The sequence below is a fragment of the Hemiscyllium ocellatum genome, chromosome 11, assembly GCF_020745735.1.
Source record: "Hemiscyllium ocellatum isolate sHemOce1 chromosome 11, sHemOce1.pat.X.cur, whole genome shotgun sequence".
Classification (NCBI taxonomy): Eukaryota; Metazoa; Chordata; class Chondrichthyes; order Orectolobiformes; family Hemiscylliidae; genus Hemiscyllium; species Hemiscyllium ocellatum.
Window position 1 is genome coordinate 50,505,256 of NC_083411.1, and position 24,552 is coordinate 50,529,807.

The following is a 24,552-nucleotide window of genomic DNA, read 5'->3' on the forward strand; positions in this document are numbered from 1 at the left end:
AATAAGTCAACTCCGAAAATGCTTTTCCATTTTTGCAAATCAATGTATGCAGCAATTCAAAAAGCTTTCAAAAGCTTTTAGACATTGACAGAACAGGACAGACAATAGATGTTGGAAAGGGAAGCAAGAACGACTGCTAATTACAATGGGCTCTGTTCCTGCCAATGGCAGAGGTACTGGGAGATATAGTAACCCCCTCGACCTTTATGTCTGGTCACCAATTAGTTCTAGTCAAGAGAGTCCATGGGCAACCTATTCAATCTGCTAAGGTCTTAAGTAATCAATTATTGGCCACTGATGAGCGTCAAGTGACCACCTTCGATGTCTCTCTCTTTACATTCCTGCTGGTGTTGGTTTCCCTGGAAAACCAGGGTGACCTCGCTGCCGGATTGGGAGGGGGGATCTCCAGTTACCCCAAATGGCATCTACCTCTAAACTCCCTGACCATCCCCCATTGCCTTCCCACACTGTGACAAGAAGATAAAGAAGACTTGTGTTATTGCAGCTGGATCTGATGATGAGTAGGCCTTGCCTGACTTCAGGGCTCAAAGGCTGCTAGCCTCTGATTGGCAGCCAGTTTCTGACAACCCAGGATACTAGCATTGAGCCCAATGAAGGACCAGGAAACTCGCCCAGGCTTACCAAGTCAGCTCTGACTGTCTTCTCAGCCAAGGGCAGGGGTACATTACTCACCACCGAAAGCCACTGTGAGAAAAAAGAGGAACTTCATGCCCTCTGAGTCGATATATTAGGCACCAGGATTGTGGATGGTGCATAGGTTTGGACAATTTATAGAGCAAGAGATGTAGTGAGTGGATGGAGGAGGGGGATTGGATAGCAGGTGGAGAAGGGGTTTGGGAGGGTGGGTGAAGAAGGGGGTTGGGAGGGTGGGTGAAGAAGGGGGTTGGGAGGGTGGGTGATGAATGGGTTTGGGAGAGAGAGTGGACAAGGGGTTTGGGACAGTAGGTGGAGAAGAGGGCTGGGAGAGTGGGTGGAGAAGGGGTTTGGGAGAGTGGGTGGAAAAGGAGGCTGGGAGAGTGGGTGAAGAAGGGGGCTGGGAGAGTGGGTGCAGAAGAGTGCTGGGAGAGTGGGTGGTGAAGGGAGCTAGGAGAGTGGGTGGAGAAAGGGTTTGGGAGAGTGGATGGAAAACGGGGCTGGGAGAGTGGGGGAGAAGGGGGCTGGGAGAGTGGATGGGGACGGGGGTTTGGGAGTGGATGGGGACGGGGATTTGGGAGAGTGGATGGGGACGGGGCTTTGGGAGAGTGGATGGGGATGGGGGTTTGGGAGTGGATGGGGACGGGGGTTTGGGAGAGTGGAATGGGACGGAGTTTGGGAGAGTGGAATGGGACGGAGTTTGGGAGAGTGGATGGGACGGGGTTTGGGAGAGTGGATGGGGACGGGGGGTTGGGAGAGTGGATGGGGACGGGGTTTGGGAGAGTGGATGGGACGGGGGTTTGGGAGAGTGGATGGGACGGGGTTTGGGAGAGTGGATGGGACGGGGGTTTGGGAGAGTGGATGGGGACGGGGGTTTGGGAGAGTGGATGGGGACGGGGTTTGGGAGAGTGGATGGGGACGGGAGTTTGGGAGAGTGGATGGGGACGGGGGTTTGGGAGAGTGGATGGGGACGGGGGTTTGGGAGAGTGGAATGGGGATGGGGGTTTGGGAGAGTGGATGGGGACGGGGGTTTGGGGAGTGGATGGGGATGGGGGTTTGGGAGAGTGGATGGGGACGGGAGTTTGGGAGAGTGGATGGGGACGGGAGTTTGGGAGAGTGGATGGGGACGGGGGTTTGGGAGAGTGGATGGGGACGGGGTTTGGGAGAGTGGATGGGGACGGGGTTTGGGGGAGTGGATGGGGACGGGGGTTTGGGGGAGTGGGTGGAGAAGGGGTTCGAAGAATGGGTGGAGAAGGGGGTATGAATGTGGATGGAGGATGAGGTTGGGACACTGGATAGAGCAGGGGGTTCCCACAGCAATGGAGCAGCAGATGTAGACTGTGGATGGAACAGGGACTGCAGACTTGGGGAGTGAGTAAGGCAGGATGTTAGGAATGATTTAACACTTTTTCCTTCATATTTCTGCAGTGCTTATTATCATGTTGCTTCGGAGTCTTCTTAGATCGTAAGAACAGAAGGAACAAGTGGAGAAGTCGGCCATTTAGCTCCCTGACTCCTATCCTGCCATTATGCAAGATCATGGCTGATCTGCTCCAGCCCTCAACTCCTGTTTCATGCTTCGTCTTAATATTTTAAATATCTACCTAGTGTTTCTTTAAATACTTTCAGGGATCTCAACTCCACAACTCCTTGTGATCGAGAATTCAGATATTCACCTTGCTCCGAGAAAAGAAATTTTTTTCCATGTCATTCTGTAACTATGTCCCCTAGTTTGAGATTCCCCAACAAGTGGAAACATCTTCTCAACATCCAGCCTTTCACGTTCCCTGAGAATCCTATATGTTTCAATCAGGTCACCCCTCATTCTTCTACACTCGAGTGAATAATGGCCGAATCTGTTTAGCCGTTCCTGAGAACTCAACCTCTTCGTCCCAGGAATCAGCCAATAGGAGAGGATTTTAGATTAGATTACTTACAGTGTGGAAACAGGCCCTTCGGCCCAACAAGTCCACACCGACCCACCGAAGCTCAACCCACCCAGACCCATTCCCCTACACCAAACACTACGGGCAATTCAGCATGGCCAATTCACCTAACCTGCACATCTTTGGACTGTGGGAGGAAACCGGAACACCCGGAGGAAACCCACAGACACGGGGAGAATGTGCAAACTCCACACAGTCAGTCGCCTGAGGCGGGAATTGAACCCAGGTCTCTGGCGCTGTGAGGCAGCTGGGGATAGGTAAAACGACCATATATCTTCAACAGGAAATTCAGAAAGGCAATAAGAAATTAATTTTGTTTTCCCTTTCTACTGAAATTTGAAAGGATATCATCCTCAGCCTGAAGTCAAAGTTATCCATCCGTTGTATTGAGCATTTTGCTCTGGTTTTGAAGGAACGATACACTATCAACAAGATCTATATCTTACATGATGATGAACTCATTGAGCAGGTACGTTGGGGTTTCTTTGAACTGTTTACATGAGGGAGTGATATCCTTGAGAGTTTGCAAGCTTTTAAGTAGACAACTAAAGTTACCCACATGTTCATCTACAGAATGAAACCCTTAACCATCCTCTGTATCAGTTCTGAGGAAGGGTCACTGGACCCACCGGGTCACAATAACTCTGATTTCTCTTCACAAATGCTGCCAGACCTGCTGAGCTTTTCCAGCAACTTCTGTTTTTGCCTCTATATCTGTTGGCTTTGTTACCTAACATTGGACTGCTGTCCAAATCTGGCATTTTGAATAGTTTGTTCCATTTGCTGCAGCCTAAAGAAAAGTTCTGTTTTTGGAGACTTTGTGAATGGAATTTGAACAAAGCAGCATCTCTTGGCTTTATCAAATTCTGGTTCAGAAATGCTGATCAATATTACACAACATAGGAGTGAAGAAGATGTCTCTCTGCATTACCTATGGTATTTCCTGGTAATCACTTTTCTGGGAAGGCAAATTGTACGTTCACTTTGGATAAAAAATTAGATTGGATATAGGAGTCAAGCAGTCTTCTCACAACAATTCCAGGATATTGGTGAGGTCACACCTAAACGACTGTTTACAGTTTGGGTCCATCTACCAAAGGAAGGATGTAACAGCAGAAGAGGGGCTGTGACCAGTCAGATTGGTTCATAGAATGAGGTGGTTGTCTTATGTTGGAAGGTTGAGTAAATGAATTCAGTGTTTCTTGAAATTCAGAAGAATGCGAGGAGATAGAATGGAAATCCATGGGACTGTTCTTAATGTCCCATATAACATAAAATATGACAGGTAGCTGCCTTCCTGTCCACTCCAACCTGCTCCTGATAAAATGAAGGTACGGTGAGTGAGTGCCAACATCAGCAACTGAACTGTATTTTTAAAAGAAATTAACAGGTATTTGGAATTGTTAACTTGATCTCAATATTACATTGGCAATGCCATGATATACTTGGCATGGATCAGCTCTTTTCTTAAGCAGACTGGTTAAAAGATGGGAGGAAAGAGAGTGGTGGTCCATCCTTCTTCGGGTGGCGTGTCCACATCGAGAGCCTTCCCCTCGGCTGTCACTCCCCACCTTTGTAAGTTCCCACATGGCTGGTGAATCTCGCACATAGGGTCACTCACTCTCTCAGAATGAGATGCTGCCCAAGTAGAACCGGGATGGAGAGTTGAGTTGTGAATCTTTGGAAAACTGTATTTTGGAGAGCTGAGGATGGTCTGACATTGAGCCTATTCAAGGTAAAGGGTGGCAGATTTTTGTGTTCTAAAAGAACAAAGGGATATGGAGATAGTACAGGAAGGTGAAGTTAAGGTACATGATAATTATAATTTTGTTGAATGGTGGAGCAAATGGCCTGCCCCAGTTCCTAATGCTTATATTTCATCTGTTCAACTGCAAAATGTATGTAAAAATTGATTCAGCATGGAAATAACAAGTTTTATTGAGACTGCTAAAAATAGCTTTGCATTGCAAGTAATTAAAGAACTTGGGGATTGGGCCTCTATTTAACAAAAGGAAGCCTGGGCTGATATCAACAAATTTATCCAGAGAAGCCCCCCTCCTCTGTATCACAACACCACCCAGTGCGAAATGCTTCTTGTTAAAACATAAGCTTAAAGAATTTTTTTTGTTGATTATTTCCACAGTGTGACAATAAGAAGGTATTTCCTGATATAAATGTTTTCTACCTTGTCACAGGTGGTCCAGAAGCGAGAGCCCCGTGATTATAGGTGTCTCTTCAGGGTTTGTTTCCTGCCAAGAGATCCACTTGTACTTTTACAAGATGATCCAGTTACTTTTGAATACCTCTACTCACAGGTATCTATTTGACATGAAGGATCATGGTAAGCCCCTTATAACAATCATGACTGACCACACCAAAAAAGGTTCTGTTTCCCAAGAGCGATAAAGCCGGAGGACATATTCTGCGCTTAAAGTGGAATATATTCAAAACTAATACGCTGAAGTACATTAGGGAAGATTATGACCTCGTGCTAATATCACTGGACTATTAATCCAGAGACCCAGCTAATGTTTTAGGAGCCTCGGAACAAATCCTGCCACTGCAGATGGTGGAATTTGAATTATCTGGAATTAAGGGTCAAATGTTGATTGTTAGGAAAAACTCATCCAGTTCACTAAAATCCTTCAGGGAAGCAAACTACATACATGTGACCCAGACCCACAGCAATGTGGTTGACTCTGAAACCACCCTCTGGGTAATTAAGGGATGTGGTCAGTGATACCCTCATCCCCGAAATGAATTTTAAAAATATTTCGATGAGGACATTGGGGAACATACCTCTAAGGGAATGGAGTAAATCAGCTTGGGCAATTCACACAAAAATTAAATAGATTACTTTCAGACAATAGCAATTTTGGATAAGTCATATAAACATGACATTTGATAAATGTGGCTGGTCTAGGAGAAATGGGTGACTTTGGATCTGCCAAAATCCCCACCTCCAGTGGTTTTGCACACCTGTCTGCATCTGTTGTAGATTAATAGTTAGGGATGAATTACCGTGATTAGTTAATAGTAATATTATCATTGTACAATTAATATAGCAAGATTGCAGATGGTGAACTGGATGGACTTCATTTTCATACATCCAGCAATTTCGGTATTTGTGAGATGTTCTGTATTCATGGTTAAAATTATAGTTGACATGTGGGGATTGGCAATTTGAGTTTTGTAGCAGCTAGAGAAAGTGAGGTGGTTCTCTGCAGGGTAGAGAAAATTAAGGGGAGATTTAATACGGGTGTCTATAAATACAAGCGGCTTTGACTGAGTAAATGAAAATAAATTGTTTTCATTATTTTCACTTTGGTTCCTAACCTGAAGGCACTGGTTTAAGGTCAAAGAACAGTAGGCAGATGAGCAATGTTCCCTCTCAGAGGTCCTGTAGATTTCAATGACTTCCGGTTCTGGAAGATCCTGCAGGAATTTCAGGATTTCATGCAACAGAAAAATAATTTTTGAGAAAGGAGATGAAAGTTTATATTCAGTGTGTTATAATCTGAAATTCACTGCCTGAAAAAGAATGGTGGATGTAGGTTTGACAGTAAGATTTGTTTAGTGTTTGTAGATAATTTCTGCTCAACCTGTTTTTTAAATTAATTCATGGGATCAGGGCATCACTGACTAAGCTTACATTTGTTACCCATTCCGAATTGTCCAGATGGCAGTTAAAAGTCAAACCACATTGCTGTGGGTCTGGAGTCACATGTAGGCCAGACGGTAAGGATGGCAGACTCCTTCCCTAAGGAATGTTCGTGACCTAGATGAGTTTTTCACCAACAATGGTTCACTGTTATCATTAGACTTTTAATTCCAGATTTTTATTGAGTTCCAGTTTCCAGCATCTACCATGGTGGGATTCAAACCCAGGTCCCCAGAACATTACCTGGGTCTCTGGGTTAAGAGTCCAGTTGTACCACTAAATGATCACCCTCCTTCAGAGCTCAGAGGTGTTTTTACACACCTCTGGAGCAGATGGGACTTACAGCCAAAACTCCTAGCTCAAAGGTAGGGACATTGCCACTGTACCACAGAGCCTTTGATTAGTTTTGGATACGTAGTTGTAAAGAAAATATGTAGAGCTACAAGGAAAGAACTAGGGTGTTGGTTTAACTGGACAGATCGTTCAAAGAACCAGCAGCAACACAATGCACTTGCGAAGCCAAGGCAGACAAAGCTATGGACCAAGTGCTGGAAAAGGGGTTTTTGACAAGCGCATACTTGATGGACCAAGGGGCATTTTTCTGTTGCATAGTTTTATTCTATTCTGTAATTTTGTGAAAGCATTTGTAAGTGGTGGCAATTTGTGTGGATATTTTCTAGATTGCTGTGTGATGCCTTTAGTAATCTCTTTTACAGAGTTGCAATGATGTGCTGCTGGAGAGGTTTGCGATGGAGATGAAATACAGCACTGCTATCCATCTCGCAGCACTGCAAATTCAGGAATGCATCCTCAGCTCCAACCATTCTGAGAAAGTCTCCATGAAGTACATTGAGTGAGTCAATACATTGGGCAGATTGAACTGGGCAATGCTTCAGCTGCACCTCACATCACACTATGTTCACACAGCACTATATGGACTTCTTGATAGCAAGACCCCTGTTTCATAAGCCATCACATCAGTCAGACACTTTCTTAGTGAGCTGCTTAATTGGCAAATCTTCCCATTAGTGTGATCCTTCGTTAGCTAGTCTTCCTTTTATTGAAACTCCTTATTAACGAGATTCTTTATTAGTCAGTTTCCTTGTTAATAAGATTCCTAGCGAGTGAGACGTTTGTTTGGAGGAACTTGCTGTTAGTGAGGCATTGTTTGCATGAGTTTAGCAACTAGACCCTTCATTAAGGACACTCCTCATTGACAGCACTCAGTGTTTGTGAAACTCCAGGCTAGAGGAACTTCTCAGTTATGAGTTACTTCACTAACATGTCATAGAATTACCCCTTTAAGTGGAATTAATCTTAGATTCTTATTTTTAGTCTTCTACTTGAAGACTAACTCCTTGGCACTTTGTAATTCTTCAAATTTCATCCAGACCCGATTTTAAATTGGGATAGGAATGAAAGTCAACTTAGCATCAATCTCTACTGACACAAAAACAGGCCCAGACACCTTTCACTCCCAGACCCTGTCAGTGTGACCTCAATAGCTGTAACAGCAGTCCACTGATAGAGTCATAGAGATGTACAGCATGCAAACAGACCTTTGGTCCAACCCGTCCATGCCGACCCGATGTCCTAACTTAATCTAGTCCCATTTGCCAGCACTTGGCCCATATCACTGTAAACTCTACTTTTTGATATACCCTTCCAGATGCCTTTTAAATGTTGTAATTGTACCAGCCTCCACCACTTCCTCTGGCAGCTCATTCCCTACACGCACCACCCTTTGTGTGAAAAAGTTTCCCCTCAGGTCCCTTTCAAATATTTCCCCTCTCACCCTTTGGTTCTGGACTCCCGCACCCAGAGAAATCACTTTGTCCATTTACCCAATCCGTGCCCCTCATGATTTTCTAAATCTCTATAAGGTCACCCCTCAGCCTCCGACGCTCCAGGGAAATCAGCCCCAGCCTATTCAACCTCTCCCTATAACTCATACCCTCCAACCCTGGCAACATCCTTGTAAATCTTTTCTGAAGCCTTTCAGGTTTCACAACTAGGAAGCAGAAATGCAGTACTTGGTATATTCTTCCTGAGAAAACAAGAATTTTTTTAAAAATCCAACATGCATTGAATATTTCTAGCCAATATTTATTGCTCATCAAAATCAGGTTTTCAGTTCACATTGCTGTGTGTCAGCTATTGCTGTGTACAAATTAACTGCAATGTTTCTTTTATCATGACAGTGACCATATTTTAAAAGTACTTTATTAGCAATAAAGCACTTTGGGTCGTCCCAAGGTTCTGAATCATATACAGGGATCCCTGATTTACAAACGTCCAACTTAAGAATGCTCATACAGATCATTCTGCTAAAGCGTGCATTTTGTTAATGTGAATTCGCTATAACATAATTGACGAATTGGGGACACTGTTTCCACAGTGTGAACTTTTGTGTATAACACGACCATGGCCCCATTAGTTTAAGTAGTGCTGCTATTACGTGATTTTCTTATAACACAGGTTTGCACGAGAACAGAACAATAGCGTTATAGCAGAACTGACTGTACTTATGAATGTGTTCCATTACATGTTCATAACGACCAGATATCCAAACATTTCCTGTACTTATGAATAGCTGCTTTCCATTGTCCTGTATTGTGTGCTGCCATGTGTACAAGCCAACTTGTGAACAAACTCCAGAATGGAACCCATTTGCAAACCAGACACTCCCTGTATTGGAAATCACTATGGCAACTGTCACAATGTAGTTGCAGCTTCAGATCACCAGATGGCTCTATGAGGTAGGGTTCTTTGTTCCAACTCCACCATCATTGTGCATAAGCTGCAACTATTAATTAATTGAACATGGGATTTTAAAACAAAATCACTCATAAATCATGGGTGATGCTGGCTGGCCCAGCTTTTCTTGCTCATCCCTTGTTGCCCTTGAGAAGGTGGTGGTGAGCTGCCATCTTGAACTGCTGCAGTCCACGTACTGTGGATTGACCCACAATGCCCTTAGAGTTGGAATTGCAGGATTTTGACCCAGTGACATTGAAGAAATGGCAATAGATTTCCAAGTCAGAATGGTAAGTGGTTTGGAGGGATAGTTTCCAATATCACAAATATCATAGCTCTTCTGGGAGTCAGTACAGACACAATGGGTGAAATAGCCTTTTTCTGTACTGTACAATTCTATGATTGGGGTGAAATAGTTTTAAATGCAACCTTATTATTTTCAGGATGAATTGGGGAATTGAGAATTTTGTCTCATCAACTGTACTTGACAACATGAAAGAGAAAGATATCAGAAAGGCCATTAACTATCACCTTAAGAACAATCATAGCTTGATTGCACCAGGACAAAAGGTAATTCTTTATAACTGGCTATCCAAAGGTAAAAGTGAGTGTTTAAAAAAAATCAATCTTTACTGCTTTCCACCCAATCACAGATGCTCTTTCTGCACGTACCCTTGAGTTTTTTTATGCCTTGTTTAAATACTGTTACATCTCAAAGTGCTCTCAGTTCTGTAAAAGCATTCCCCATGTTAACTGTTTTCCTCCCTCCAATCATGCTACCTGACTTGCTGAATATTTCCAACTTTTTCAGGTATCTATTTCAGATTTACAGCTTTCTTGGTTGTTTTGCTGTTTTATAAAGCCATGACTCAATGTGTAGCGCACTTGCCGTTTGGTCAAAACATTGTGGATCAGGTCCAATTCTGGAGACTTGAGAACAAGTAACTTGGTTGATGTTGCAGTGCAGTAATGAGGGCATGCTGAAGTGCTTAAGGTGCCATCTGTTGAATGAGTCATTAAACCAAGGTCCCTTCCTGCTCTCCGGAGATTTCATAGAATAGAATCCCTCCAGTGTGGAAACAGGCCATTTGGCCCAACAAGTCCACACTGTCCCTCCGAAGTGTAACCCACCCTGACCCATTCCCCTATCCACGACTCTATATGTACCCCTGATTAATGCACCTAACCCACACATCCCTGAATAATATAGTCAATTTAGCGTGGCCAATGTACCTAACCTGCACATCTTTAGATTGTGGGAGGAAACTGGAGGAAACTCGTGCAGACACGGGGTAACATGCAAACGCCAGACAGACAGTGCCCCGAGGCTGCTAACCACTGATCCAAGAGCACAGGAGTATTTCAAAGACTTGGACAGTTCTTCTTGTGTCCAAGAGAATCGATAGCTCTCAATTAAGAGAACAAGCAAAATAATTATCGTTCATTTACACATTACGATTATGGAATCTTTTTACTGCACTGTGTACAATACTGATCACCATACGTATGGAAGGATATTAATGCATTGTGATTGGTGCGGGGCTTTACTAAACTGGACCTGTATAGGAGTTTAGATGAGTCAGAGGTGACTTCATTGAAACATGTAGGAACATGTGAAGAGGTTATTATCCCAAGTACAAAAGTTTCTAGTTTTATATTGAAGGGAAAATTACACTTTAATACTGTTGCTAAAGCAGGGCGGTGTAAAGTGTGAATGTTCTTTGCCTTCTAAGAATCAGTGAAATATTTATTTGTTACTTATTAAAGCCTCTTAAATATGTGTCTGAGTGACATTCCAGATCAAATCTGTATTCATGAAGTATTAAAGGAGGAGAAAACAAACTTTTGCTGCTTTCTATGTTTCCATCTCCTGATGCTGTTAGCTCATTCCGAGTGTTTGGTTTTGCTGCCATTATTCATTCCTTGGTGATATGTCCAAGTGGCCTTTCCTCATATGGGAACCTGGTCGTGAATGGTTGCTGTATTCAACTGTAGAGGGCATCACAATGAAGCCCTGTCATACCCAGAGAAAAAAACCCCATAAAACCGGCAGATGACACATACTGGTCTGCCCCTCTTGTAATCAAGCTTCATCAAGGGCCAAAGGGCCTGTTCTGTGCTGTATTGAAATTAAGCTTCATTGTGTCCAAGGATCACAATTCTTTTTAAACTCGCTATTTTCTCCATTTGTCTCCACCTTAAATCCAGCCTGAGTTAATGGCCATCATCTGAAGGGCAAAATCTGAACTTTTATCCCTTAACCCAAGGTCATTGAGGCCTATTTAAAGGAATGAAAGACGTGTACCTAACAATATTCTTTTTCACAAAAGAAGTCACAAATACTTCAGACCAAGTGACCCTGTTTTGAAATGTTGTCATTGTTATAGGACAGGAATCCTAGCAAACAATTTCCACAAGACAGGCTCCCACAAACAACAACACGATAACTAACCAAGGTACCTTGATAAAATGTTGGCTGAATGGTAAATATTGGCCACTACTGTACTTACCATGGAATCTTGTTTAATTCTCTTTGTGGAATATCTCACATCTCAATCAAAGGATGGCAACTTTGTCCCTGAAGAACAAAAATGAAGTTTTCCCAACAATTGGCAATAGATTTATGATCATCACTAGACTCTTTAATTCCAGATATTTATTGAATTAAAATTTCACCATTTTCCATGGCAGGATTCAAACAGTTCACAGGGCATTATCTGGGTCTCTGGATTAACAAAACAGCAATAACAGCACTAGACTATCACCTCCTCTATCAGTCAGCCAATCATTAATGCCTGCCTGTAAAGTGCCTCTCATCCTAAGTGCTTCAAATTAATCTTAGCACCAGTGCAGAATTATCCTTTATCTTGAATCACCCTTCGATTTTTTTATCCATATACTGCATTTTAATAACACTTTTACAATCCCTCTATGGTCTCATACATCTCTAGGAAACTTTTCCTCCTTGACCTACAAGTCCATATCCTTTTAACCTCATCATGTGTTTGCCTTTTCTGCTGCTGTATTCCTCAATAAGAGACTTCAGTTGTGTATTTTCCTCCACTGCTTCTGCCTCTCTTTAGACATCCTCCTACTCAGCTGTGAAGTGATGTAGGAAATTCCACTGTAACCAGCACTATTAAGTTGAAGCTTGTTTGTAAAGAGTACTTGAAACAAAATTGCTTTTTTGGGAAATGCAGTTTCAAAGCTGCATATTTTATAATTAGGTCATAAGTTTTAATTAAAGCTTCTCATATTGTAAGCCCAGTTAAGCATTTCAATATTTTTGTGTATGAAAGATTAAAGTTGATCAGCCCCTGAAATTGCTCATCATTATCTATCAGTCACTTTGAGATCCTAAGTGTTAACTGCAGACGTTCAGGACATTACATTTTAGGGAGGAAAACCAATTGTTCACAATATAAAGAATATCTTTGATAAATTGAGCTTCATGAATATACATCGATTATTTGATATTAAAAATTTTTTTTTGTAAAGCAGTTATTTAAATCCATGCAGCAAAGATAAAAGATAAAATGTATTCATCACATGGATTTTCCATTAATTTCTTTCAAATCAGAGGAAGTGTGCCTTGTTGTTTTATGGTAATAAACTCAACTGGATTAATTTGTTAAATAATGAAGTCATGGAATCAAAATGTGAAGATGGCAAATTAAATAGACATCTGAAAATTTAGAACTATAATTATGTCTGGGAAGGAAATGCTGGAAATCATGGTATATGCATTGAAGGAGAGACTTATTGTAGGGTCTTTATAAACATGCAAGATTGAGTTTAAAGAGGATGTAACCACAGGGCCACACCTGCTGCCAATGCATAACCTGATTTGCTGATAGGTGTTTTCTGTCATTGTACTGAATCACTAGTTGGAAAATTCCAGGCGGGATTCCCATTATTTTCCATTGAAAGTCTTTGACCATTTTTGATCAATGTTGCCACATGTGCAACGCTGTTGGGGACATCTTTTCATTAAAATAACTTTTCATGCCAGTATATTAAAATACACTCATTCTGTTTGAAGCAACTGATATCCACGGCACAAGTCCGGCTGAATTACCTGAACATACTGAGTGATCTTCGAGCATATGGAGGGAAAACCTTTAACGCAACCCTTCTGGTACGTAGGGAGAAACAGAAACTGGCTCATTTTTTAAAACTAGACTTTTTTGTCATCTTTAATAAGTTTCTAATGAAATGCAACTTTTTCAGCTGCAGGACAGCGAATCATTTATCACATTGTTGGTCGGAGCGAAATACGGTATCAGCGAAGTTGTTAACAGCAAACTCAATATTATAAACCAGTTAACAGACTTCAACAACATCCAGAAGTTGGAATTGACCTTTGAGTATGAGAAGATCAGCGTGGTGAACATCTACCTGGTGGATGTGAAGGTAAAGGCTATTGATGCTAACTGCTTGCTTGAACAAGGACTTAGTACATTTTCTGATACGGGTGTTGTCTGCTCAAATCCTTGCTGCTGTGACCTGTGCTGCAGTAACATTTGTTCAGCAATTATTCCTATCCTCAGTTTGCTAATGTTTTGCAATGAAGTTACTTGCGGGTGACTCTTACCTTTGCTCACTGTCAATCAGACAGCAGATGGCTTTACTACGTAGCCGCACTGGCACGTCCATGATCCCAACATCAAGAGACCTGACTGCAATTTAACTCGGCCCTGAGCTAGGGAGGTCTCTGCATATTTCCAGCCAGGCCAGGCCAATCTGATCAAGCCCAGAAAGTGAAGTGAAGGAAAGGGAGGAGGTACTAAGGACATTTACCAAGGAAAGGTGGGATTTCTGCCTGTCTGCCAGCCCATCTTGCCTGTTTTCCCAGAATGCCAGTGAAACTAATCTGCTGACACCGGAGTAATTTCCAAAGGCAGCAGTGACTAGGCCACTGCAGATCAGTGGAAGGCAGGCTCTTCGAGTCATAATTCCTGCCTCTCCAATTACAAATTAATTCTGTTCCTCTGAATCATTCAAGCAATTTCTCCAGCACGAGGTTAGACTGACTGGCTTCTAGCTCCTGGTTTATCCTTTGCTCCTTTTTGAATAACAGTACTACATTGGCTGTCCTCAAGTCCTCTGACTCTTCTCCTGGGCCAGACAGGTATAGAAAATTATTGCAACGTCTCTGATTTCGCCCCTTGCCTCACTCACCAACCTGGAATATACTTCATCCAGCCCTGGACATTTATCGAATTCTAAGCCAGACCACTCAGAGCTCTCTCTGTCAATGATAATTTATTTAATTGTATCACAGACCTTCTCCCTGATTTCTGTATGCATATTGTCCATTTCACAAGTGAGTACTGTCTGAAAGTATTCTTTTGGAATCCTACCTACATCCTCTGACTCCCTGCCTTACTCTGTGGTCCCAATGGCACAACTCTTTTACTCTAACTGTAAACCAGTTTAGGATTTCCTTCTATTTTAATTGTTAGTATCCCTTCATGTCACCAATTTTGGTCTCCTATTCTCCATTTTAAGTTCCCTCTTGAACATTCAGTACTCCTCTAGGATTTCAGCTGTTTTCAGTCCTGGATATCTGCCATAAGTATCTCTTTATTCTCTAAATCCATTGCTGTGTATCCTTAGATATCCAGTGCTCACAGGATTTAATGGTCCCACCCCTTCTTTTATTGGAACATGGTGGCCCTGTACTCTCCATATTTCCTTCTTGAATGCGCCCCATTTTTCTGTGACATATTTGCCTGAAAGTTATAAGAAATTGTTGCATTTAAATATTAATGATTAATTGAACTCATCCCACTCCTACATTGGAACAGTGACTGTATCTGAAAAGTAATCCGTGTTTGTAAAGTGATGTCTAGTGGCTCTGAAATATGCTATATAAATGCAAAGTTTCCGTTCGGGAAGTTGGCAATAGTTAGTACTTAACAACACCAAGACATTTTTAATGATGAAGTTTAGGTTTTCATAATACAATCCACCTCTCCCATTCAGAAGAGGAATAAATCAAACCTCAGATATTATTCCTAATTGTAATAAATGTTGTTAGAAATTTGCAACGTTTTACATTTGCTTTCACTTCTCCTTTCTCTCTTTTTTTTGTCTGTATCCAAACAATTTTTCTTATTCTTTGTTTCTCTTTCTGAGCCCAATTTGACTAATTCACCTGCCTGCTCTATTGTCCCTGCTTCTTTCTCAATCCTTGAATTTCGTGGTTAAAGAAATAGATTGTTTTATCCAGTATTTGCCCAGATCTCAGATTCCCTGTTGCCCTCACTTATCAACTCGCAATTTCAGCATTGTACAACATTTTCATGCTATAGATGAAGGAAAACAAATGAGGGAAGACACTGCACCCAGCAAATTCAAGGAAGCTAATGCTGAGCAAAATCTTTAAAATGAGTGAGCTGATATCATTTTCAGGTTAGGTCTGTTAGTGGAAAAGTTTAATTACTGACTCTGTTTTTATTTACAGTCTCTGACGTTGGTACTGGAAACTCGTCATGCTAAAGACCTTGTGTGTTTGATTGCTGGATATCATAGGCTATATGTGAATTCAACAGACTCCATATTCATCTGGCCTGGCAACTATCAAAGTCAGACAACTGAAGAAGGTAATACATTAGTCATTTCTTTTTAAAATAAGAATCCCAGTTTTATTCCTGCCATACTTTTGCCCAAGAAACACAGAGAGTGATAGATGCCTTGAATGCAGAGGTAGTAGAGACAGGCATGGTAGATTAATTTAAGGTGCATCTGGACAGATGTATGAGTAGGTGGGGAGCAGAGGGATATAGATGCTTAGGAATTGGGCGATAGATTTAGATAGTGGATTTGGATCGGCTCAGGCTTAGAGGGCCGAAGGGCCTGTTCCTGGGCTGTAAGTTTTCTTTGATCTTTGAAAGCAAACTTCCAAATGTGAATTTTGTTTCTATTGTCACTACCCCCAGGCAGAACTATGTTTTCTCTGCCATTTGTTAACATTCCAAATCCGACAAGGATGTTCTGAATACTGATTGAATCTTTGGTTAATGTCAACTTTTGTTAAGTGGCAACCTTTACATCCTGTGTGAAAGTTGCAGTTTCAAGTAACACTTGAAGACTCTCTCACTGACTGGGTGCTGAACATTAAGACTTGGGAAAGCTTAGATAATTCTGTCCACTATTTGGAAAAAAGGGAAGGGGTTTCTCCTGGCATCTTGGTCTGTTGTACCAGACTTGGTGTAGTGCAACGTGACAAGATTGATTATTGGCCACAGAGAAAAGGCATCTCTAGGTAGATTGAATCTCCTATCCAGTTTTAAAGGGAGATGAGTGGGTCTGAGACTAGTATTTTATAATTTAAAAAGGGCAATTATGTATGCTCGAAAACTGCACACCTAAGATGAACTGGGACACTAAGTTCAGGAACAGACTGATATAGAAGTAAAGGTCAGATATTTAAGGGATATTTCAAAATAGGTATATTTAAGAGTAAATATATTCCTACTGTAAAAAAGAAGTTGCAAAGGAAGAACAAACCATCTATGGCCAACTTAAGAATTTAAGGAAGGTACTGAGATTAAGGAAGAAGTATAATATGATTAGCAGATCAGATATTGGACAGAAGATAAGGAATGGCACAGAATGACAAAAAGATGAATCAAGGGAAAGAAATTAGAGTATGAGAGGATGCTAACTAGAAAAGGAAGAACAGATAATGTGTTTTTACTAGTATTTAGAAAGGAAAAGATTAAGTAAGGTGAGTGGTCCTCCTGATAGTGAGAATGGGGAGAAATTAATATATAATAAATAAATGGCAGTTGAATTAAACAAATATTTGCTTCTGTCTTCACTATAGAAAATACAAAAACACTCTAGTAATAGCTGTAAATCAAAGGGAGAGAGAAACCTGGTGAAATTACAATTAAGAGGGAAGTGTGATGAAGCCAACAGGTAGACCTCTGGGCTGACAGGCTTTCAGGCCCATTTGGACTTCATCCTGGGTCCTTAAACAGAGGGACCAATGTGAAAGTCGAAGCATTGATGTTGATTTTCCAAAGTTTCATAGATTTGGATAAGGTTCTATTGGACTGAAGTGTAGCAAATGTTATGTCATTATTCAAGAAGGGAGGGAAAGAGGAAACAATTGACTTGTCACAGGGTAGGTGTTAGAATCATTATTGAGGAGCTTATAGCTGGACGCAACTCTAGCTATTTGGGAAGAATCAGCATTATTCTGTGAAAGGGAAATCGTGCTTAATCAATTTATGTCAATCTTTGAAGTGTTAGCCTATGCTTTGGATAATGGAACCTGTAGAGATACTATACTTGGGTTTTCAGTGGGATTTGATGTGCCACATAAAAGATTATTGCACCAAATAGGACCCAAATATTAACATATTTGAATTGATAGAAGATTGGCTGGGTTCAAGTCACATCTGCTCCAGAGATGTGTAATAACATCACTGAGCAGGTTAATTAAAAATATCTAGAAGATTGACTGGCTGACAGAAAGAGAGAATGTGTTTGAAAAAGCTCTCTTTCTGATTGGCAGGATGACGAGTCCCAGAAGAATCTGTGTTGGGGCCTCAGCATTGAGAACAATGATTTAGATATGGGGAGGAAAGCCATGGCAGCTAAACTTGCAGATGACTCAAAGATGGGCGAGGAAGTATGTTGTGAAGAGGACATAAGGAGTTTTCAGATGGGTGTCAATCAATTGAATGAGCGCCCAAAAATTAGATTCTAGATTGGAGTGGTGCTGGAAAATCACAGCAGTTCAGGCAGCATCCGAGGAGCAGGAAAATCGACGTTTCGAACAAAAGCCTGATGAAGGGCTTTTGCTCGAAACATCAATTTTCCTGCTCCTCAGATGCCGCCTGAACTGCTGCGCTTTTCCAGCACCACTCTAATCTAGAATCTGGTTTCCAGCATCTGCAGTCATTGTTTTTCCCCGCCCAAAAGTTAGGCCAATGTAGTATAATGTGGAAAAATTATTTAGTTTGCAAGCAGAATAAAAATAAAGCAGAGTATTACTTAAAGTAAGAACAACTGCACCATTTCAAGGAGCAGAGATATCTATATGTGATAGTGCATGATTCACAAAATGTTAGTTTGCATGTGCAGCACATAATTATGAAGGCTAATGGAATGTAAACATAAAGGTATTTTGCTTCAATTATCCAGGGAATTGATGACAGTACAGCTCTAATATTTCATGTAGTTTTGGTCTTCTCGATTAAGGAAGACCATAAATGTTTTTAAAACAGTTCAGAGGAGCTTTCTGAGATTGATACCTGGAATGTGCAAGTTGTCTTATGAGAAAAGGTTGGGCAGACTGCCTTGTTTCCTTTGGAGTTTAGAAGTGCAATCCTTGACAAGTTGGAAATGGAAATGGCCTGTCCTCTTGTGGGTGAATCAAAAATTAGAGGTCACAGTTTTTAAAAGAATACAATCTTTTAGAGCAGAGATGAGTGGGCGGCACGGTGGCACAGTGGTTAGCACTGCTGTCTCACAGCGCCTGAGACCCAGGTTCAATTCCCGACTCAGGCGACTGACTGTGTGGAGTTTGCACGTTCTCCCCGTGCCTGTGTGGGTTTCCTCCGGGTGCTTCGGTTTCCTCCCACAGTCCAAAGATGTGCGGGTCAGGTGAATTGGCCATGCTAAATTGCCCGTAGTGTTAGATAATGGGTAAATGTAGGGGTGGGTTGCGCTTCGGCGGGTCGGTGTGGACTTGTTGGGCCGAAGGGCCTGTTTCCACACTGTAAGTAATCTAATCTTCAGAAGTGTTTTTCTTTCAGATGGTTGTTGGGGGCTACAGTCATTAAATCCTTTTTAAGGCAAGAGTATTTTGCCTTATAAATATTTGTGAAGCAGGAGAATGAAAGGTTATCACATGGAAGTGGGGAAATGGAATTTAAAGCACAAATAGATTAATTATGGTTGTATTGATTGGCAGAGAAGACTTTATTGTCCAAGTGACTCACATCTGTTCCCAAGTAGGATGTGCTTACATAGTCATAAAGCCCTACCTCTTCTCTTCGCTTTCCGTTCAGTCAATTTCCTGGATGTAAAGGCTCAGTTCCTTTTCTCAGTGTACATTTCCTGCTATGACATATCATCCACACAGTCAGTAAAGATAAAAGGCAGCTCACCCACCATCCTCTCAAGGGCAATTGGGGATGGGCAATAAATGTTGGTCATCCAGCAATGCCCTCCTCACATGAATTAATGTATGAAAAAACACAGTGTAAAGGACAGGAGGACTCTTCTCTCAGACCCTATGAGATGTGTGCAGATTATTAGAAATCGAGGTTAACGGACTGTTCAGCTCCTGTGGGTGTTGTACCTAAGGGATGGTAACAATTTTCATGTCCATGCCAATCCTTCCATTAGACTGATCAGTTCTGTGGAGCACTAGCGAGGTTTGTAATTATTGGCATCACTTTCAGACAGTGACTCTTTGCAATGAAGTTATGATAGAAAATAAACTCATGTCAGTTTAAACACGTTTCCCTCTCAGAATGATATCAGTAGCAGTGATCTGAGAGAGATGAGTGAATCACAGTTGAGACACAACTCACATTTTCCAATGGCATTGCTCACTCTGACTTTATGCCAGTTAGGTGAGTTTCAGTTGCTGATAGGTCTTGTTAAAATTCCAGAATGTAGGAACTTGCATTTTATCATATGTATCCGTAGGATCTAGAAAGTGTTGAAAGCTTATTCAAGGAATGTCTCAATCAGAAATATTGATCAAGAAATAGGATATCAAATTTTACTTACTGTAAAAGTTACTACTTTTCCTTTTAAATCATGAATAATAGCCTGGCACTGTATTTGAGTGGTGTCCTGAAGCTGAATGAACACGTACAATTGGTATGACTTCAATATTGAAACTTTAACAGTTAAAGGCTCCATCCCAGGTATTTCCTTCAACTAACTCCTTGCAGACGGGAATATCCTGTTTTTGTGAAGAAACTTATCCAAACAAACATTTTCAAGCAAAATAAATAACTTAAACAGAAAGGAAGAGCATAGAAGTTAATCATTGAAGTTTTTATAATTTTTTGTAATTCATTAATGGGATGTCATTTATTGCCCATTCCTAATTTCCAGGAGGGCATTTTAAGATGGCAGAATTCAGTTTTTAAAGAAATATTAGATGGTTCTTTCATCTGACCTTAGATGTAACTTTTTTACTGTGCAGGTGACGAGGCCCAAAGATTAAGTGATTCAGAGTCATCATCAGACATTGAGTCTTTCGATATCCACAAATTGAGAAATGGATTCATAGGGCCTCTGACTGAAGAAAATGAGGACATTGAGAACTCGGAAAGTGAGGCTACAGACAGTGACTGCTTACGGGAGAATATCCAGGAAGAGACCAGTTGCAGCACAGGGGATGTGTCTGATCTGAATGATGAAGCAACAAGTCAGGGAGGAGACTTTTGTGATAGAAGCTGTTCTGCTGACTCTATGGACGAACTGCAAACGGAGACTTCAGCTCCACACTCACATGGTGAGATTTCTGAAGATGATGACAAAGATTCTAACACTGAAGAGAGTGATGGTGAGCCAGTTACAAAGAAGCACTGCACCATGGAATTGAAAGACAGTTTTGAACAACCTTCAGCAGACTCCTTAGCCTCTACTTCGACCCTTTCTAAATGCTTTGCATGTTTTACAAAGGTGGTTTGCTCTATTCCTGACCTCAGCCAAAGTGAGAACCCATGCACTGCAGAAGTTTGCAACCAGTGCCCCAGGAACGAGGATGACAGTTATGCAGAAGGGGACAAGTCTTGGAATTTGACAAGTCATGGCCTGCTCACTGAGTTACCACCTGCTATTGATGGGGACTTATACAGTGAGGTCCTCACTATCCCGATTCTGGCTCCTCCCCCTGACGAATTTTTCGATGCAGCTGAAAAGGTTACTCATCTGGAAGGTTCAGGTGACATCAAATTCAGTGGAACTGAAGCAGGTAGGTCTGACAGATGACAATCAGGTTTCCACTTGCTTCCATTTACCCCATACAACAAATTAAATGAAATCCAAAATATATTTGAACACATTTTCAAACATACTTAAGAATGATGAATAATTAAAATATATTCTGTGTTTATTTTAATTCACTTATTACATGTTACCAATGCACCTTTATATACCTGACTAGTGATGACACATGAGGAACAGGTACTGAGTTCCAGTGATGGTATGGTTGCAGAACAAGAGTACATTTGTGATTTTGGTATATCTTCCCATTGAGGCACAATACTGGCAAGGGCACAAGCATTTAACCAATGAATCCTTGTTCCATTGAAAAATCCACTTATAAAAATTCACCCTAATGTGCCCCTAGAATCACTGGAATAAATCATTTCAAGGGGCAACTCCAGTACAAAAAATACATTTGATACGCTGATCATAAAATAGAAAGGAAGATAGAAACTTGAGGTTTTGCTCCTTATCCATTATTCAATTCATTTTATTTAAGATAGGGCAGTTCTTCTTTGTATACCTCTATTGGTATATTCAAGAACTTATTTCAATACAGGTTGAAAATGAATTAACAATAGAGGCCAGTGATTACATGTATATGCTAAGAGTCATGTAGATGAAAATTAAACTGCTCTGTTAACTAGCAGAATAGTCACTGTTGTTTGATGTTTGGAGAAAGGATAAACAATATGTCAACAAATTAAATATTTTCTTTTGTTTTCTTGGTAGAGTTGGAGTCTGCCAAAATTAAGGGGATTGAAGCAAAACAAAATGTGCAGATAAGTCCAAGTCTTTTTGGCACAGGACTGGACATCAAATCTGTTGAATGCATCAAAGGTAAACCAGAAGAAATAAAATACACAACCACAGGAAAAAGACATTTTGCATCTGATGACGTATATGATGTAAAAGCTGTTCAATTGCAGAGTCATTCAAACAAACATGGAGATCGTATGCGTTGTAATGAAAAGAAACATGTTAAGACAAAAATGCATCGATGGAATACTCTTTCTTCTTTGACAAGTATCGAAAATGAACCTGCCTTGTTGGAAACTAAGCCTATTGGTCCATTAACATCCATTTCCACCTGTGCCAATAAAAAGGTCCAATCAGATTTAATGGAAATGGAGCCAGATACCATGGAAACAAAGTCAGTCACAGAAACAATACCAGTCATTACTCCAGTTTCAGTCAGACGTTACCCATGTGATTCAGGCATGAGAGAGGAATGTGCTTCTCATACAGAGACTACAGCAGGAGAAAAATTAAACATTTCTCTTAAAGCTCAGCTGCCTGGAGGTGACTGCACCAATGTGGAGGAGTGTTCAAGTCCTTCAGGAGTAATTCTAGAGCTTGCTCATGCATACTCACAGAATCTAACAGAAGATGAGATGCATAATGTTACCACTGTGTCTTGCACTGATGAACAACAAACACAATTAGCATGAAAGACAAAGGGCAAGGTGAAGCAATTGTCAAAAACAACACAGTCCTAGAAATGGGAGATGAACATGCTCAGTAGATGAACAAGGATCAAAGTGGAACTGCATTCAGGCAAACTTTATATCAAGTAAACTCCAAGGAAAATATGTTCATCTCTGAAGAAGTGGTTAAAAATAGTCAAAGAAGAGGATCATGTTACCAAAATGATGATGGCACTATAACTTCACAGATGTATTCTATGGTGTCTACAGAAGATCTGACAGCACTGACAGAAAACTCAGTTCTGGAAGAGGAAATCTCCAGCAGGAGGAACTCATCTAAGACAGACAAAAAAAGCAAAGATGCTTACTCCCTTGACATATCCAGGTTACGTCTGAATTTAAACTGAGTTTCCTTTAAGACATTCGGCATGTTTAAACATTTAAAATCACCACACTTAGAACCAAAGATTGAAACTTGCGCAGTGAGGTCTCTTAACATTTCTGAGTGCAACACGGAGCCTGCAGAAGACAGCTCGAAAGATGACTTATCAAAAACAGAACAGATCTCTAACCAGACTGAGGCAAGTATAACTGAGATCAGTACATCGATAATTTGCCCTCAAGATAGAAACCTTCCTCAGGAAATATCTTCACTGACAAATACACCAAGGCATCTTTATGAAGTAGACAACTCAACCATTCAGGAATCTGCAACTGCAACTCAGCAAAATGAATGTCCCTCCACCAAACTGAGCTGTCTCCAACAAATAAAAAATAAACACAGTTTGAATGTTGACTCCAGAGTTCAAGCTATCCTCACAACTGACTTGGATAAGGAAATAGATGAACAGCTCCCAATGAGTGATAAGGACACATGTAGCTGTAAGATAGTATATTGGAATCGTTTTTGAGCACAGGGTACTGATGTTAATGACGAAAGCAAAGATTTAGCATATTCCATACGGCAGTGTTCACCAAAGACCACCCCACCTGATTCAGAAAACCACCTCTCTCAATACCTCACCACATTTACTGGGCAAAGTGAGAAATCCATGCTTACCAGTTGCTCCTTTGATTTTCCTAAAACTGATCTTACACCAAAGTTTGAAGGCTCCATTCTGTCACAATTCAAGGCTGAAAGATATAGCATGCCGAATGGGTTCCATCTGATACAGAACAATATCATGGAGCTACTCAATGTGCTGAAAGAATTCCCCAGAGAAAGTCATATTGAGGAAGAATGTGCAATACTTACTTCATCAATAAAGGAGAAATTATATATTGAAAGTGGAAAACTGATGTCTGCTGGCCAGAAGGGCATTAAAGTAGACCAGGCTCCTGTGGAGATGCTCCTGGGAGTTTCTGAAAGTTTCCAGGCCCTCATACAGCTAACAGCAACATGTCTCCAGTTCACGACCTGCATGCATTGCGCAGAACGTCATGCCGAAGTGGTCAATAACTTAAAAGACGTTTCTTTGACTTATAAAACCTTTGTGAAAATCTCTCAGGATGCATGCAGCAGGAAGTGTGATGACTTAAGAATGAAACTCCTGGCTCAACAGTGTAATGCACTGACTGCTGATGTTTTCTGCCTGACGCAGTCATTCAAATAATATACCCCTGAAACAGAAAACAGTGTTTGTAAAGTTTGGGCCATGAGAGAATATTATTAGAACAATTTAAAGAAAGATGTAGAATTGTGTGACAAGTACATGATATGCACTAAACTCATCCCCTGGAAAAACATGCGCACTACAATATGACACTTTGATTGGCATTGGCCATATGACTAATAACAATCAGAACTAAAAGTTTGTGCGAAGTTTTGTAGCTCGGGTGCTTGTTGCAGTGGTTCTGTTCGCCGAGCTGGAAGTTTTTGTTGCAAACGTTTCGTCCCCTGGCTAGGAGACATCATCAGTGCTCTGGAGCCTCCTGCGAAGCGCTTCTTTGATGTTTCTTCCGGCATTTATAGTGGTCTGTCCTTGCCGCTTCCGGGTGTCAGTTTCAGCTGTCCACTGTAGTGGTTGGTATATTGGGTCCAGGTCGATGTGTTTGTTGATGGAGTTTGTGGATGAATGCCATGCCTCTAGGAATTCCCTGGCTGTTCTCTGTCTGGCTTGCCCTATGATAGTAG

At 41.2% G+C, this 24,552-nt stretch overlaps 1 protein-coding gene across 1 annotated transcript in view; it reads left to right on the forward strand.

Annotated features, from left to right (window-relative positions):
- Positions 1-24,031, forward strand: part of LOC132819979 (FERM and PDZ domain-containing protein 1-like) — a 51,901-nt gene extending 27,870 nt beyond the window's left edge. The window contains exons 7-16 of the mRNA XM_060831915.1: positions 2,944-3,069; positions 4,796-4,915; positions 6,978-7,114; positions 9,462-9,588; positions 13,061-13,156; positions 13,249-13,431; positions 15,488-15,626; positions 20,204-20,977; positions 21,724-21,899; positions 23,522-24,031. Coding sequence (XP_060687898.1) covers positions 2,944-3,069; positions 4,796-4,915; positions 6,978-7,114; positions 9,462-9,588; positions 13,061-13,156; positions 13,249-13,431; positions 15,488-15,626; positions 20,204-20,977; positions 21,724-21,899; positions 23,522-24,031 — 2,388 coding nt within the window. The remainder of the gene's footprint in view (positions 1-2,943; positions 3,070-4,795; positions 4,916-6,977; positions 7,115-9,461; positions 9,589-13,060; positions 13,157-13,248; positions 13,432-15,487; positions 15,627-20,203; positions 20,978-21,723; positions 21,900-23,521) is intronic.
- Positions 24,032-24,552: the final 521 nt, after the last annotated feature.